This window comes from Oryza sativa, chromosome 1 (assembly GCF_034140825.1).
Source record: "Oryza sativa Japonica Group chromosome 1, ASM3414082v1".
NCBI lineage: Eukaryota > Viridiplantae > Streptophyta > Magnoliopsida > Poales > Poaceae > Oryza > Oryza sativa.
This window is the reverse complement of record NC_089035.1, coordinates 41,711,359-41,727,129: the sequence shown is the minus strand read 5'-3', so window position 1 is coordinate 41,727,129 and position 15,771 is coordinate 41,711,359. Positions and strand designations below refer to the sequence as shown.

The 15,771-nt window shown below is 41.6% G+C and overlaps 3 protein-coding genes across 6 annotated transcripts; 2 read left to right on the top strand and 1 right to left on the bottom strand.

The window, feature by feature from the left end:
- The first annotated feature begins 763 nt into the window (after positions 1-763).
- Positions 764-3,435, top strand: LOC4326796 (probable leucine-rich repeat receptor-like protein kinase At5g49770). The gene is made up of 7 exons (XM_026022460.2): positions 764-1,306; positions 1,430-1,650; positions 1,997-2,123; positions 2,214-2,288; positions 2,377-2,569; positions 2,744-2,876; positions 3,015-3,435. The coding sequence occupies exons 1-7, from the start codon at positions 1,153-1,155 to the stop codon at positions 3,264-3,266; spliced, it is 1,155 nt and encodes a 384-aa protein (XP_025878245.1). The 5' UTR covers positions 764-1,152; the 3' UTR covers positions 3,267-3,435.
- Positions 3,436-3,640: 205 nt separating this feature from the next.
- Positions 3,641-8,413, bottom strand: LOC4326795 (cytochrome c1-2, heme protein, mitochondrial). Its single transcript, XM_015763988.2, has 8 exons — positions 8,261-8,413; positions 7,751-7,812; positions 6,386-6,594; positions 5,787-6,066; positions 5,626-5,697; positions 4,321-4,437; positions 4,159-4,224; positions 3,641-4,074 (listed from the first exon to the last, which is right to left on the bottom strand). The coding sequence occupies exons 2-8, from the start codon at positions 7,802-7,804 to the stop codon at positions 3,958-3,960; spliced, it is 915 nt and encodes a 304-aa protein (XP_015619474.1). The 5' UTR covers positions 7,805-7,812; positions 8,261-8,413; the 3' UTR covers positions 3,641-3,957.
- A 1,094-nt stretch (positions 8,414-9,507) lies between these two features.
- LOC4326794 (uncharacterized) lies at positions 9,508-15,769 on the top strand. 4 transcript variants are annotated; one of them, XM_015761935.3, is made up of 15 exons: positions 9,508-9,825; positions 10,223-10,295; positions 10,523-10,544; positions 10,688-10,766; positions 10,964-10,996; positions 11,133-11,281; positions 11,372-11,528; positions 12,295-12,535; positions 12,609-12,850; positions 13,302-13,565; positions 13,637-13,747; positions 14,174-14,398; positions 14,485-14,688; positions 15,109-15,285; positions 15,377-15,769. In XM_015761935.3, exons 1-15 carry the CDS (start codon positions 9,553-9,555, stop codon positions 15,593-15,595), a joined length of 2,469 nt encoding a protein of 822 aa, XP_015617421.1. In that variant the 5' UTR covers positions 9,508-9,552; the 3' UTR covers positions 15,596-15,769. The 4 variants fall into 4 exon arrangements, with proteins under 4 accessions (XP_015617421.1, XP_025878243.1, XP_066162862.1 ...); XM_026022458.2 differs by having other exon boundaries at positions 12,280-12,535; XM_066306765.1 differs by having other exon boundaries at positions 9,625-9,825; positions 10,955-10,996.
- The last annotated feature ends 2 nt before the right edge of the window (positions 15,770-15,771 follow it).

Genomic DNA, 15,771 nt, shown 5'->3' with positions numbered 1-15,771 from the left:
GATAAATATTTGGGAATAACAACTTGCTACCACTTGCCAGCATAAAATGAAACTGAACTAACCTCGAGCATGCATAGGCCATATCCAAAACATGATATGTACAGACAGACAATTATTCTGAAAACTAGAAACTGAACCACAATCATTATTTACAGAAGTAAAAAAAAAAAATCAGAGAAGCAGCAGCAGCTGCTGCAAATTTCAACCTTCAAAGCTCCCAAGTTCCAAGATTGTATTCTTCAGTCTTCAGTCTTTCATCCTCCAAGAAAATCTCTCTCTGTTGTTATTTATTTTTCTTCTCTAACAGGGAGACTGGAGACAGGTTTTCACTTTCTGGTGACAGGAAACTTTGAGGAGGCCGAAAAGAGAATGCTTCTCCTCCCTTTCTGATGCAGGTAGCCATGCCATGCATTGGTGAGGATGGCACGCACTCCTGTACACAAGATGACAAGTGCATCATACTGCCCGGCTTTCCAGCCTATCACAGTCAGTCAAAGGAAACCTAGTGGTCCCCTGCTTAACAGCTAGCCCAGGACACCCCCACTAGGTCCTACCTGTCCGATGCTCTCCTGCCATTTTGACACATTTCGGTAAGCTCTGAACTTTTTCATGCAAAATTTGCATGGAATTCAGTCCATCCTAAGCTACCTTGGAGAACTGGCACACTAACACTTGCATTTGGTTTAAGTAAATCTTCAGGCAAATGCAGAAACTTACTTACCAATTGATTTGATTTTACCGTTGTGGCCGTGGTGATTTGCAGACTCATGGACACATGGGGGGGCATGGCGCAAGAAGGCGCCCAATTGCCATGTGGGGTTGGGGGGGCTTTGCATTCATTCATACACCCACCTGCGCTGCTGCTGCTGCTGCTGCTGCTCGTTCATGGTGGTTGACGGATTCTTTAAAGAGCACAGCCAGCCTCGCCGGCCAATTCTGCAGGCTCGCGACGACGAGCTCAGCTAGCTAGCTGCTACCTAGCTAAGAATCCTACGACATTGCTGCTGCTGCTGCTGGCGCTCGTCGTCATCATCAGTCGTCTTCTTCATTGGCAGAGGTAAGCAAAGTTCGCTTCTGCATTGATGAATGCCGAAGCTATAGCGGTTCTTGATCGTATCATCGAGGGTGGTCGATGCCCCGGTCGCCCGGATCATGGCATTGCCAACCGCGGTGGTAGCCGGCATTGCCGCCGCCGTCGCCACGCTGCTGGTGGCCGCCGCCGTGGCCGCGGCGTGGTGGTGGCGCGTGGCGCGTCGTAGCCGCCGGAACTCCGACACCGGCTCGTCGGAGACCCCTCCTACACTAGGTATACGTCCATATATAGCAATAATCACAACTTGATCACATCGAGTTTGGTCTCCAAATTTAATTATTCGCAGCAGCATCGATCGATCTGTAGCTGATTATTAGCTTGGTGATGATTGGGCAGTGGAGTGGGGCAGGTGTGGGCGGACGTTGTCGGCGCCGGAGTACCAGGGGGCGAGGCAATTCTCGCTGGAGGAGCTCGCGCACGCCACCAAGAACTTCAGCGACGCCAACCTCGTCGGCGCCGGCAGCTTCGGCCCGGTCTACAAGGGCCTCCTGCTCGACGGCACCGTCGTCGCCGTCAAGCGCCGCGTCGCCTCGCCGCGCCAGGACTTCGTCGACGAGGTACACGCAAACTCTGCCTCATCAAAAATCATATACTTGTGCTGACGTCACGTCATCACTGCATTGCGTCATATGAGTCATAATCTCATTGACATTTTCAGTTGGTAATCAGTACACTTGTTCCTGAAAATTGCTCCTTAATTGTTGTCACTTGTCAGTGTCACATTCCATTTTATTAGTTGCATTGAGTTGTTGATCACAGACAAGCCAGTGAATGCCTCTGTAACTTTTCTTTATTATTCTTAGAAATAGCCTCTCTGATTGTATGATAATTGTAAAAATTTGTAACCGAGTGAATTCACTCTCATTTTTTGACAAAGAAAAATGAATTCGCTCTGAATTTCAGGTCAAGCGGCTATCAGAAATCTGGCATAGAAACGTTGTCACTCTCATCGGCTACTGCCAAGAAGGAGGTCTACAAATGCTGGTGTTCGAGTACCTGCCCAATGGCAGTGTCTGTGGCCATCTGTACGGTAATATAACAAAGTTGATGATTCCTGTCAAATTCGAAGCCCAATTTGCTTGAAATTTGTTTCAAACAATAATGATCTTACACTGTTTAGCAAACACCGGCAAAGAGTCAATGACAAGACTAGAGTTCAAGCAGAGGCTCTCAATAGCAATTGGAGCGGCCAAAGGTGACAAAACATTTCAATTTTCATGTGCAGTGTTTCCTCATCAAACCAAAGTGTACAACACAGTGTCTGAAACTATGAAAATTTTCAGGTCTGAATCATCTGCACAGCCTCGTGCCTCCTTTGATCCACAAGGGCTTCAAGACGAGCAATGTTTTGGTCGATGAGAACTTCATCGCGAAGGTGGCTGACGCCGGAATCGACAGGCTGCTCAGAGGATTCGACGGCGCCGCGCCGTCGCATCATCCGTCGTCGTCTTGCAGCAGCATCTACCAAGACCCAGAGTAAGCCTGAACATTGTGCCGTTTTAACTGAACTTTTGCCTCTGAAATTATCAGAAGTATGAGCTGCAACTACATTGTGCAGAGCTGTAAAAATGTTAGCACTGCTTTCTGTAATTCACCAATATTTTTGTCTTACCATCATTTATATTTTGATGGGCTATTTTTTTCTCTCAGGGTGCATTCCTTGGCGCAGCTTTCTGAAAGCAGCGACGTGTACAGCTTTGGGGTTTTTCTTTTGGAGCTCATCACTGGCAAAGAAGCAGCGAGCCTGATTTCTTCAGAACCAAGAGAACCTCTGGTTCATTGGGTAATGCATATATTCAGCATTTCTTTTAGCAATTCATTTATTCAGTATGATTCATCCAAATATTAATTAATGTACAATCTTCCAAGTAAATTTCATCCAGAAACAGAGATTCATTTTTTTCTTGTGAAATTTTGTCAGATGGAGTCACATTTCAGTTCGAACAACGAGGTGACGGATCCAAGGTTGGGAGGCAGCTTCACGTCGGAGGGGATGAAGGAGCTGGTCGGGCTGACGTTGCAGTGCGTCAGCACGTCGGCGAGACGGCGGCCGAAGATGCGGCTGATCGCGGCGGAGCTCGACCGGATTCTGGAGAAGGAGATGAGCCTCACCACCGTCATGGGCGACGGCACCGCCATTGTCACGCTCGGTAGCCAGCTCTTCACGTCCTGAACTTCGTAATCGACAGGGAGGTTGGCAGAATTAAATTTGCATGCATGCCTGATATTTGTAGCCATGCATGGCAAATTGGCAAGAACGATGTGTGTAAGTAAAATTGTGTTTGGATGTGCAATTTAATCTGACCACAAGATGATTAAAGTTTGGTTCTTTTTCATCAGCATGCAACATGCATACGGAGTGAGATCATCAAACTTACTTTTCTCTAACACGATGTGGGCTACTGACATATAGGCCCTCTACCCAGTGAATTCATATGTTAGTGACTCAAAGTCAGAGAAAAATAAATAAGAGGATCCTCTTCCCATGCATCCACAAATTGCCAATCAAATGATCCATAACAACAAAATGGAGCAGGGAGGCAGAAATACAGTAGTGTTAGTGACACTTCATTTTTTTTCTCCATCATCTCATACTGATGACTAAAATTAACATTACACTGGTTCGGAGTATAAATATGCTTATGAGATCTATTTGACTATACTGTTAGATGCTTGCTGGTACATTTGACAGGCCAAAATTTTAAAATAATGCCCAGCACAGCTGGGAGTAAATGTAACAAAGGAAAAGAGTATTGTGCATGTTAACCATGCCAACGGCAAAATGTACATCATGATTCATGTACGCATTATTCCAATACTTCAAATTATCAGCCGATGCTTTGAAGAAAATGAAGAACTAGTCCTCAATTAACCACATCAAGGACCAGCTTGCGCGACTTGTAGACGGACCACTTCATGCGCCGGTAATATGCAGCTTGCAGAAGTGCGAGGGAGAGTAGAAAAATCCATTTCACTCCCATCTAGCACAATTCCAGTATGAAGAAATTAGACAATTAACAGTAGAAATAGAGGACAATTCTACAGGGAGGTTCCAAGAGGGTTACCAGTTTTCTCTCTTCCATCTCAGGCTCCGCCGCCCATGACAAGAACGAGACAACATCTTTTCCCATCTACAATTTACATATGAAAATAGTCTAATACTTCAGTGATAAACCACAGCTTAACTAAACGGTGCAGAGTGCAGACAACTCAAAAACAGGAGCTACCTGGGCTTCTGTAGCTGGAGTGCCATCTTCATACTCGACTGCTCCATCAATAAGCATCTTGGGCATGGCTATGGCACCACCAGGGAAGTAGGGATTGTAATGCAAGCCTTCACGAATCTAAATTTCAAATCAACGCCAGAAGGTTAGGACACTGCAAAAGCAAATTTAGGGAGTGCACTAGGAGGAGTAACAATAACAGAAGCACTTTAGCAGGCAATCTCAACCAAGAGCGAAAAATGTGTTTCACTGGAAATGTTTGCAAGCTGGTAAATCCTTAATTCAGTATTAGAATATTCAACAGTACTATTTGCAAGCTGCTAGATCCTTTCAAGTTCTATGAAATAATCCAGGTTTCCTGACCAGAAAGTGGCACAATACACTCCAAGATTCCATGTATTACTGACCAAAATTTCAAGCGGAGTAGAACAAAATTGGTGAAAACGTTGTTCAAAAAAAACAAACCAAGAACACAAGTTTTTGCACACACAGTACATAACCAATTAAGAAAGGGTATTTTGTATATTACATGCTGGTATAATGCCTATCTATGCGGTGTTCGTCATTCCAACTAACCTTATACTCCATCCATTCCAAAATATAAGGCATAATCACCCTTAACCCAAAGACCAAGAAACAATTATTATCACCTCATTGTTTGAATCATCCTAATAAATATAATGCATACACCCAATAGAATTAGAGATTTTAATAATTAAAGAGTTAAAATAATAATAATTTAGTGGAGAAGAGGTGCTAGTTAATTGCATGCATGCATGCACGCCTTATATTATGAAACATCTAAGAAAAGTAGTTGTGCCTTATATTTTGTAATAGAGGGAGTAAAAGAGAAAGAACTAAAAGGAAAAACAAAGCTCTGAAAGGATCTGGAAAGCCGGTAACTATGCCTAGAGGGAATTTTCAACAGCACCAACAAAGAAAAAAGTATAACATGTTGCATTAATTCAAGAAAGGACAGAAACCTTGAAAAACATGAACGCTAAACTAGAACAGGAAACACCGTATTCATCACCATGAAAAAAGATAGTGCATGATGGATAGAGATGTAGCTTAAGCAATGAATGCACATATTGCATTGTCAAGGACTCGTAGTCCAGTAAAAAATGTGTGGCATGGTCTGCCCAATGCATCCATTGATATAAACTGTTACAAAACCATAGAGCACACACCAAATTATCTCCACTCCCTACAAATCTAACAAATCAGATACTCAGAGAATCATATGTGAAACCTACAAGTAGCGACCAACACTAAAATAACAAAACAATATGTATGAGAGAGGGTTACCGAAACACCAGCAGGTGGATCACGATAACCAGTGAGAAGAGCAAAAACATAGTTCTGGCCATTGTGCCTGGCCTGAAAATATGTAAAAAACAAAGAGTTAGATACAATCTAGAGATGAGAAATTGCACCACATGTGACTGACAGCAATTTGTGAGTCTCACCTTTGTGATTAGACTGAGATCCGGGGGGTATGCCCCGCCATTTGAAAATCGAGCTGCTTGCTCATTTGCGTAGGGTTGTGGGAAACGGTCGCTCAGCTTACCTGGACGTGTGAACATTTCACCTTCATCATTAGGACCGTCAACCACTTCAATCTCAGCAGCCATTGCTTTTGTTTCCTCTTCTGTATAGGCCACACCAACCAAATCTCGGTATGAAATCAAGGACATTGAGTGACAAGAGGCACACACTTGTGTATAAACTTGATGGCCACGCCTTATTCTGCTCATATGTTTTTAAAATAAATAAATAAAGAGGTGAAAGAAAAGATAAAAATATGAAAAAAGAACAGCTCAAAAGACTACCTCAGCAGCATGGGCATATAACAGTAACATTGACACTGCAACATTTGCTTATCTCTAAAATAACAAACAGCATAGTACACTGATGTTTCTTTTATGTTGTACCACATGATGGGGGGAGTATGTTTTTCTAGTTAATCATTATATATTAGATGCACGATTGCTTCTTGAAATGAAGTCAAGTAGTCTCTAGTCAGAACAAGCTATTTAACAAAAATAAGTCTATTCGATAAACTTACGATGCATGATCATATGAGCTAAGGATGCCAGCATGTGGCCAGGGATAGTGTGGGGCTTCCAACCCATGCTCCGCTTCATCAGCAGATGCAATTGTAGCAAAACTTAAAAGGCCAGAAGCACCAACTCCCAGAATAGCCAATGCTCTCAATCCAGTGAAGCCAGAGGACTCTTCATGATTTATCCAGGATGAAGAGAGCGGAGATGAGCTCTGCAAAGTTTATGGTTTCAAATAACAATAGCGAATTAACTTAAATAAATAGTCAATTAAGTTAAACCATTATTGTTCAGTTGCCGCAGTATTAATGAGTCAGCCATTCATTCAACAATTGCATTTAGGTGTTGTGGATTCCTATTAGAGGAACCGACACAAAGCAAAGCAAATGGTATAAAAGAGTTGTAGGAGATAAATTAGGAGTTTCTTGTTAAGTTAGAGCCTGACAGTTGACCCCTTTTTGTTTTCTATCACTATTTCATTTCCTTGTTTTACTTCCAAGCACGGGGATAACTCCAGCTGTTGTGGGGTTTTTTCCCTTTCTTCTACCGATTGGAGAAGCATTGCCCTTTTGCCTGACTGTTTAAGGGTGTGTTCGGATGCCCCTTTTCCCAACCCCTCTCCCTCGTTTTCCGCCGCACGCTTTTCAAACTGCTAAACGGTGCGTTTTTTGCAAAAAGTTTCTATATGAAAGTTGCTTAAAAAAATCAAATTAATCCATTTTTGAAAAAAAAAGCTAATACTTAATTAATCACACACTAATGGATCGCTCCGTTTTCCGTGCGGGAGGGATTAATTCCCATCCCTGAAACCCGAACGCACCCTTAAAACTACACAGTATCCCTAACCCTGCTGGCCTGCTGCCCTTATCTGCCATCATGACACCAACTTTCTCATCCCCTGGTGAGCCCACATTATAGTCTATACAACACAACTAGGCTAAAACAGAAGGCAGCTGCTTTACTCCAAACAAAGTACCTACAAGGAAAAATCTAGAACTACCAAGATAACAGTAATCCAAATGTCTGGACGAGTAGGATGGAGATTCTTTGATTGATAATAACACAAATACAATACTTCCTCCGTTTCAGATTATAAGTCATTTTGATTATTGCTTTAAGTTTGACCAAGTTTGTAGGAAAAAAGTAGTAAGATATTCAACACAAGACAAATATATTATGAAAAATATTCAATTATAGACTTAATAAAACTAATTTGATATTGTAATATTAGTATATATGTCTACAAACTTGATCAAACTTGAAATCTAAAACAGAGGCAGTAGTAGAAAGGACGTGGAATAAATTTATAATTTTTAGCAAAAGAACCATGTACAAGAATAGGGGGGAACCGAAGTTCTCACAGTACTTACAGATGGACGAAATGCTTTCTTCAAAAGCTGACTGATGCCCCTCCCAGCAGCCATTTACAATGCTGTATCAAGCATCACAAACAGAGGGATCAAAATTTCAGGATTGCAGACTTGCATCACAATTATACTCCTATTTAACTTTGCATCAGTAGATGTAACGAATGGAGAGAGAGATACAGTGCGACAGTCTCACACAAAAACACTAGGAACGATATTTGATAATAGTTCCCTAAATCCCCATAAACGGATACTATCATCTTACACTGTCGCCTACCACTACCAGGGGCCAAACTAGTGTCGCGGAGATTGAACTGAACCCCGAATTCCTCTTGTTTTGAAATGAAACTGCCCCTTGTGGACTCAATTTCCATCCGACCACGCATCGAAGGAATCCGGAAGAAAATGGATAGTTCCAAATCCGAACGGATTACCAATCTAGTACAAAGTATCTATCTACTCAAAACTGGCCCGGAAGTGGTAGACGATGGAGTACGGGAGAAGAACGAATACCTTCGGATCGATTCAAGCAGCGATGATGGAGGCAGGTGGAAGGAGGAGGTCGCCCGCGCGGCGCTGCACCCCGCTCGCCGGCGGCGGGCGCTCGAGAGCTCCGCGGATCAGGGAGAGTCAAACGGAGAGGGAGATGGAGGAGGAGGAAGGTGTGAGAGAGAATCGAGAGATGGAAGACGAAGGGGGCATTTTGGTAATTCTCCATTTCTACGTGGGCTTTGTGGCGCTTCGAGGGCCGCTTGAAGATGCACGAGCGAATGCATCGACACGGCGGCATGTTTAAGCTTCATTAACCACCACTTTCTCTTTAAATATTCTAATTATTTTTTAAAAAAACACGGTATAAACGCATATGCTCGTAACGCACGCATACTCGCCTCAATAAACTTACACACCCTACCTTTATAAGTATCTTCGAAATAAGGGCTCAATAAACTTACACACCCTACCTTTATTAGTATCTTCGAAATAAGGGCCGACATATCTTGAGTTTAATGAAGTCATCATGGACGGACGCTTACAACGTGTGTACACTCACCATATAAACACATACACACACCTATGGGTACTATTTTGAAATAAGGGCTCGATATATCTTCGGTTCGACGAAGTCACTACAGATACCCCGCTGTCGATGTTATGTCGCCTACCACTAAAAAAAATAATTAGCTATCAATACAAGCATCTTGTTAAATCTAGCATTACAACTTTCCTATATTATTATATTTTTTTATTATCAACTAATAATTAAATCAGACATTGGTCGGTTAGTTTTTAGCAGTGAGAGATTGGAGCTGGATTTTTCAACTTTCAGTGCTTTTAAAAAAAATAATTCTACAAATAGATCTTTAGAAAAGTTTATTTTCGGAATGAACCTTTTTCGTGGCGCCATGGTCTAACATGACAATGCCAATAACATTGGCGCCATCTCCCTCGTCTGCCGGTGAAAGCTAAGTCGCTAATATGAACATTAGCACCAAGGATCCATTTGTAAAAAAAGGAGACCTATCTGTAAAAACATATTTACAAATAGATCCTCAGTCACTAAATATTTTTAAGCGAGAACCTATTTGTAAATATTTTTCTATAACATTGAATATATTTGATTTTATATTGAAAAAATTACTATATTCTTTTTAAAATTTTATTAGTCTTAACAATGTTATCCTTTCCTTTCTCCTGGGAGTGGGACCCAGCAGGCAGTGAGAGCCAGCGTCACAACGACCTGGGCGTGCGTGCGTGGACGCGGGTGCAGCGGAGGCAGGCAGGTGTCGTCCAGAAGCCGAGGCCACATGGCGGCCTCCGCCGCTTTCGCCCTCCTCTTCTCCAACCTTCCCCAACCGCTTCGTCGCCGCCGCCCTCCTCCTCCTATGCTCTCCACGCTTCGCCTCCTCCGCCGCCACCACCGCCGCCGCCGCCTCGCCGCCGCCTCCTCCGCCGCCATGTCGTCGTCGGGCGGCGCGTCCTCCTCCTCGTCGTCAGGGGAGCGGCACGGCGTGGGGCGGAGCCCGAACCGCCTCGCCGCCGAGCACAGCCCCTACCTGCTGCAGCACGCGTACAACCCGGTGAGTTGAGTGAGTCTCCGCGGGGGCGGATTACGTATTTACGTTTACGCCGTCTTCGCCTCCTCTCTGCGGGATTTTGTCGAGCACCTTGCGCTCTCTTTGAGTTGAGAATGAGGGGATTTGATCGGCTCTTCCGCCGCTTTGGGAGGCATCTCGTAATTTGTAATTTGTAGAGAATCACTGAGCACACCACTTGTGGGAGCTTTTCCTCGAATTAATTTGAGTATCACGTAGTCGACGATGACCCTATGGTTATGGAGATAAAGCGATTTTTTTTTAAAAAAATTATCTAATTCTTAGACATGTAAGAAGCTAACCGAGAAAATTGTTTGATTGTTTTTTTTAAAAATTTTATAGAAGAAACTAGATTAGTGACATACTTGTTTACTTAATGCAGGTCGATTGGTATCCTTGGGGAGAAGAGGCTTTCGAGAAGGCTCGCAGAAAGGACGTTCCCATCTTTCTATCAAGTATGAAGTGTCTAAAACAACAATAGGAACAGTGCATTCTCTCAAATATAATAATACAATAGTGTGCCGTGGTAAAGTATGGTTACAATCATTGTAACTTGAACTGTTTTCAAGTGGAATCTAAGCTAAAAATTCATTCAAATTCACCCTTTCCATATTTATTTTCTCCCTTCTTGTATTCTAACCGCTTATTTTGCTTCATGGCAAATGTTGATGTGCCCGTGAAGTTGGCTATAGCACATGCCATTGGTGAGTTGCCTTTAGTATCTCCTTTTGCTTTTATTAATATCATGTATATTCGTATTATGTGTGATATGTGACTCTCTTCTGCATCTTACACTTCATGTTTAACATCAGTATTGGTTACTATTATTTTTGGTTGAATTTCAAAGGTGCCATGTGATGGAAGTGGAGTCTTTTGAGAATGATGAAATCGCAAAGATTCTAAATGATGGGTTTGTTAGCATCAAGGTACGGCTATTCTGATATTAATTGAAGTGTTCCAGTAGCATTTTTATAGTCATATCATTTTACATGCCTTCACTCCTGGCGAAAAAAAATAATACATGCCTTCACTGTGTGAAAATATATGTAAATGCAATGTAATGATGCTTCAAAAAGAATCAATGTAACTGTATTGCTTTCCTTCTGATTATTAGTTTTGACAGGTGGACCGTGAAGAGCGACCAGATGTTGACAAGGTAATCTTCCTAAGTGTCCCAAGCTGAGTTGTTTTTTTTCTTATTTTGTATCTTCAGACTAAAAGGGTCCCTTGTGTTTCTGTTTCCTTAAGTGTTATACTTTGTTCTTTATTAATCATGGTATATCATCGTTTAGGTGTACATGACATATGTATCAGCACTGTATGGCGGTGGTGGTTGGCCTTTGAGTGTCTTTTTGTCTCCTAATTTGAAACCGTTGATGGGTGGTACATACTTTCCTCCAGATGATAAGTACGGAAGAACAGGATTCAAGACTATTTTAAGGTATCAGCTGAAGTTTACTAATTCTGGACTTGGTTACTGTAAGTGCTTAGCTTCTGTGTAATTTGACACGCCTACACTTGCCTTCTTTAGGAAGGTTAAGGAGGCCTGGGAAACTAAACGCGATGCGCTTGAGAAGACAGGAAATGTGGTCATCAAACAACTGCGAGATGCATTATCTGCTAAAGCTAGCTCTCAAGATATGCCAAATGATCTGGCTGTTGTTTCTGTGGATAATTGTGTTGAAAAGGTTCGAGAAATACTCCATATATATCCACGCTATCATATTTATAAACTCTGGCATGGTCTACTTGAAACTGACTGACCAAATTGATTTCTTTAATGGTGTAACAGTATTGCAGTAGCTAGATTATTTATTTTTTTAGGATGATGAATCCTAGCCTTGTAAGATTTGCGTCACAGTTTAGTGATACAAACATCCTATACTTGTATGCTCCGGAAGCTTGGTTAGATCAAATCAGTATCTTAGGTTCATATGTGGTTAAGCAAGATGAACTTTTCAAAAGTGCTGTCACAAAATGGACTTTGCTCTGTTGTCTGAACTTCTACAAATGTGCCTGATGTAGACGAGGTTCAAAAATAGGGATAAAAATAATATAAGGTCTTCAATTGCAGGTGTTTATGTTTGAACATGCGATGGCTGATGGTACATATTTGTATGTCTTTATTCTTATGTTATTATTGAGTAGTCTATCAACATTGTTTTTCCCTGTACTGGTACACTCTTTTTTGACATATTGCATTGATACACTTCTGAATTAGAATTGAATATCAGCATACAAGGATTTTGTTCTGGTCAATTAGTATATGTAAGCAGCCAACTATGTTGTAGTTGTGACCTTTTTTTTTTGTGAAAAACACTGCTTATGGAATGAAGCTTATAGAGAGCCTGAAAACCTTGGGTTGCACAACTTACTTTTTCATTATTTTCTTACTAGCATCATTATTCATCAGATATATGTGCGCTTACAGATTCTCAGCTCATATCTATGCAGTTAGCAGGCAGTTATGATCCAAAATTCGGTGGATATGGCTCTGCTCCAAAGTTTCCAAGACCTGTTGAGAATTGTGTAATGTTATATAAATTTCGGAAGCATTTGGAATCTGGACAGGTGAGTGAATCCCAAAATATAATGAAGATGATAACTCATACATTGCAATGTATGGCAAGGGGTGGAGTTCATGATCACGTTGGAGGTGGCTTTCATAGATATAGTGTGGATGAGTGCTGGCATGGTAAGTTCAAGGCTAAATTTTCCGTCATACCACTTTGTGGAATTCCCCTCACATATCTCCTCTCTGTATTTAGTCCCGCATTTTGAGAAGATGTTGTACGACCAAGGACAGATAGCTAATGTATATCTAGATACATTTCTGATCACGGGAGATGAGTATTATTCTTCAGTTGCACGTGATATACTTGATTACTTGAGGAGAGACATGATCGGAGAAGAAGGTGAAATTTACTCAGCAGAAGATGCTGATAGTGCAGAATATGATGGTGCTCCAAGAAAAAGGGAGGGAGCTTTCTATGTGTGGACTAATAAGGAGGTACGTCCATCATCCATGAACTATTCTTACTAGTGCATGTGAACATTTTGTTACATAAATACCTCTTCCCAGTCCATAGAAGGTGGGCTTAATGATTTAAACTTCTTAGACTAATTTGTGAGGCTTAACCCTATGTTCAGTTGATTTGAGTTTTACTGCTATCACATCCTGCTAATATAGATATTAAACTCTTCAGTCCCAGTTCCACTTGATTTATAGTACCATTATAGCCTGAAGATTCTTTTGTTCCATACCAAATGTAAGCATTGAAGGAAACGAATTTTGTAAATACTACTCAGTTTTATACAATAGCTCCTAAAAAAATAAATAGTATCTGTTTGGTAGTAGTTACATTAATAATTCCATTGAATTTACACACTTACATTATAGTGCCTGAGATCTAGAGATATGCATCTTTTCATTAAATAGGTACATTATGTTCTTCACACAGATTGAAGACACACTTGGGGAGAATTCAGAGCTATTCAAGAATCATTACTATGTCAAATCATCTGGCAATTGCGACCTTTCGCGGATGAGTGATCCTCACGATGAGTTCAAGGGTAAAAATGTGCTAATAGAAAGAAAACAAGCTTCTTTGATGGCATCAAAGTGTGGCAAGTCTGTTGATGAATATGCTCAAATCCTGGGGGATTGTCGGCATAAGTTGTTTGATGTCCGGTCAAAAAGGCCAAGGCCACATTTGGATGATAAGGTTCTTGCTTAAATGTCTGGCACATCCATTTTTTTATTGTCACATAATGTACTAACTACAGTCTATTTTAGGTTATTGTCTCATGGAATGGACTAGCTATATCTGCTTTTGCAAGAGCTTCCCAAATTCTGAAATCAGAACCAACTGGAACCAGATTTTGTTTCCCAATTACTGGGTGCAACGTAAAGTTTTCTGCTCCACCCTCTAGATATTGCTTCTCATTGTAATGCACATGATTGATTAATTTGTCATTCACTTTGTTCTCTTGTAATCTTTTCCATGATTTGCTGTGGCAGTTTTCCTTGGTCAAACAGTCTCTTGGATGTGCATGCCCATACATGATCTGTTTAATAATAAATGGAAATGTTGCCTATGATGTTGTTCCTTGGGTGACGATGAAAGTAGCATAATGTTGTATTTGAACATTCTTTTCTGCACATGTGGCGCTCTTTGTTGCTTCATATGGCTTCATATCCAGATCTTAGCTACCTCATTAAGTGCGATAAATCTTTTCCTTACCTGGTCTGCATCATCATATTTATCCATTGCCCATCGCTCTGAAATTATTTCTTGAGTTTTCACCACTTATGTATGTGGATATTTTGCAGCCAGAGGAATATCTTGGAGTTGCAGAAAAGGCAGCACGTTTTATAAAGGAAAAACTATATGATAGCAGCTCAAACAGGCTGAATCATAGTTACCGAAATGGGCCAGCAAAAGCACCAGGTTTTTTGGATGATTATGCTTTCCTAATAAACGGGTTGCTGGATCTCTATGAGTATGGTGGTAAGATAGAGTGGCTTATGTGGGCTGCTCACCTTCAAGTCATTCAGGCAAGGAATTTGTACTTGTTTGCCACTTCTATTTTATATCTTGCATAATTTGCTTTGTTCTTTGCCATAATTGTTGACATATGCAGGATGAATTGTTCTTGGACAAACAAGGTGGTGGCTATTTCAATACTCCTGGAGAAGACCCTTCTGTTCTTCTGCGTGTTAAAGAAGATTATGATGGTGCGGAGCCTTCTGGTAACTCAGTAGCTGCTATCAACTTGATCAGATTGTCCAGTATATTTGATGCAGCAAAATCCGATGGTTACAAATGCAATGTTGAGCATCTCCTGGTATGTGATTATTTCATGTTTCTCTATCCATCTGTAGTGTGCTTTGATATCATAACTGTTTACACTTTGTATTAATGTAAAACAAATTGTGGCTGTGTACATCCGATTTGGATGTAGAGGCTGGGTTTTAATCCATTTTCCAAAAAAAAAAAAAGTGCCTTGTGATTTCTGAATCTTGAATTGATCTTTCATAGAAAGTAATGGTACTGTTTGGGAATTGTTCACCAGATGGTGCTGTTTCATGTAAACACATTTAAGCCTATTATCAAGACTGATTTAATTATATATAAAAAATAGTTCCAACATGAGGCTCAAGGTTAGCCTCTGATGTCAATTGGCGAACAAGAAGTAACGTTTCCAGCTAAGCATCTGGGAACAAGAGATTTGCTCATGCGTGTTATACATTTTTTTGTTTCGTAGGCTGTCTTCCAGACGAGGCTGAGGGAACTTGGTATAGCACTGCCGTTGATGTGTTGTGCGGCAGACATGCTATCTGTCCCGTCCAGGAAGCAGGTGGTTCTGGTGGGGAACAAAGAATCGACTGAATTCCGTGACATGGTTGCTGCCGCATTTTCGACATATGATCCAAATAGAACTGTGAGCGATGAACTAGTTGATCATAAATTCTACATTCGACGTAGCGTCTCTACTGTTTTTACTGATCTGGCCACCCTGTTTGTTGATCTAGGTGATCCAAATAGACCCCAGGAACACCGAGGAAATGGGATTCTGGGAGAGCAACAACGCCATCATCGCGCAGATGGCACGTAGCAGCCCACCGGAGAAGCCAGCGGTGGCGCACGTCTGCCAGGACTTCAAGTGCAGCCCTCCGGTGACCTCTGCAGACGCTCTCCGCGTGCTGCTCAACAAGACAGTGGCAGCTGCTACTTCGTCTGCTGCTGCCTGAAGCGTCTTTCCCTCCTACGGCTATGGAGCTCCTCTGGAAAGTACATAAGTAACAAATCGGCAGAGTTTTTAGCCTGCAGAAGGTTTAGCTTTCGGGTTCCCAAAGCTCTTTGAGCCGCCTCGGTTGTGTGTAGATATTTTTCTCTTAATAAAAGCACTGTTTTCATCTTGCTTCCC

Bases quoted from the DNA above. Each gene is read 5' to 3' on its own strand.
- LOC4326796 (XM_026022460.2), top strand. From the start codon at position 1,153: ATGGCATTGCCAACCGCGGTGGTAGCCGGCATTGCCGCCGCCGTCGCC. The intron at 2,289-2,376 runs GTGACAAAACAT...GAAAATTTTCAG, and splicing joins AGCAATTGGAGCGGCCAAAG to GTCTGAATCATCTGCACAGC. The intron at 2,877-3,014 runs GTAATGCATATA...AAATTTTGTCAG, and splicing joins GAGAACCTCTGGTTCATTGG to ATGGAGTCACATTTCAGTTC.
- LOC4326795 (XM_015763988.2), bottom strand. From the start codon at position 7,804: ATGGCTGCTGGGAGGGGCATCAGTCAGCTTTTGAAGAAAGCATTTCGT. The intron at 6,067-6,385 runs GTAAGTTTATCG...ACATATGAGCAG, and splicing joins AGCTCATATGATCATGCATC to AATAAGGCGTGGCCATCAAG. The intron at 4,225-4,320 runs GTAGCTCCTGTT...TGTAAATTGTAG, and splicing joins CTCCAGCTACAGAAGCCCAG to ATGGGAAAAGATGTTGTCTC.
- LOC4326794 (XM_026022458.2), top strand. From the start codon at position 9,553: ATGGCGGCCTCCGCCGCTTTCGCCCTCCTCTTCTCCAACCTTCCCCAA. The intron at 10,767-10,963 runs GTACGGCTATTC...TAGTTTTGACAG, and splicing joins ATGGGTTTGTTAGCATCAAG to GTGGACCGTGAAGAGCGACC. The intron at 14,689-15,108 runs GTATGTGATTAT...TTTGTTTCGTAG, and splicing joins GCAATGTTGAGCATCTCCTG to GCTGTCTTCCAGACGAGGCT.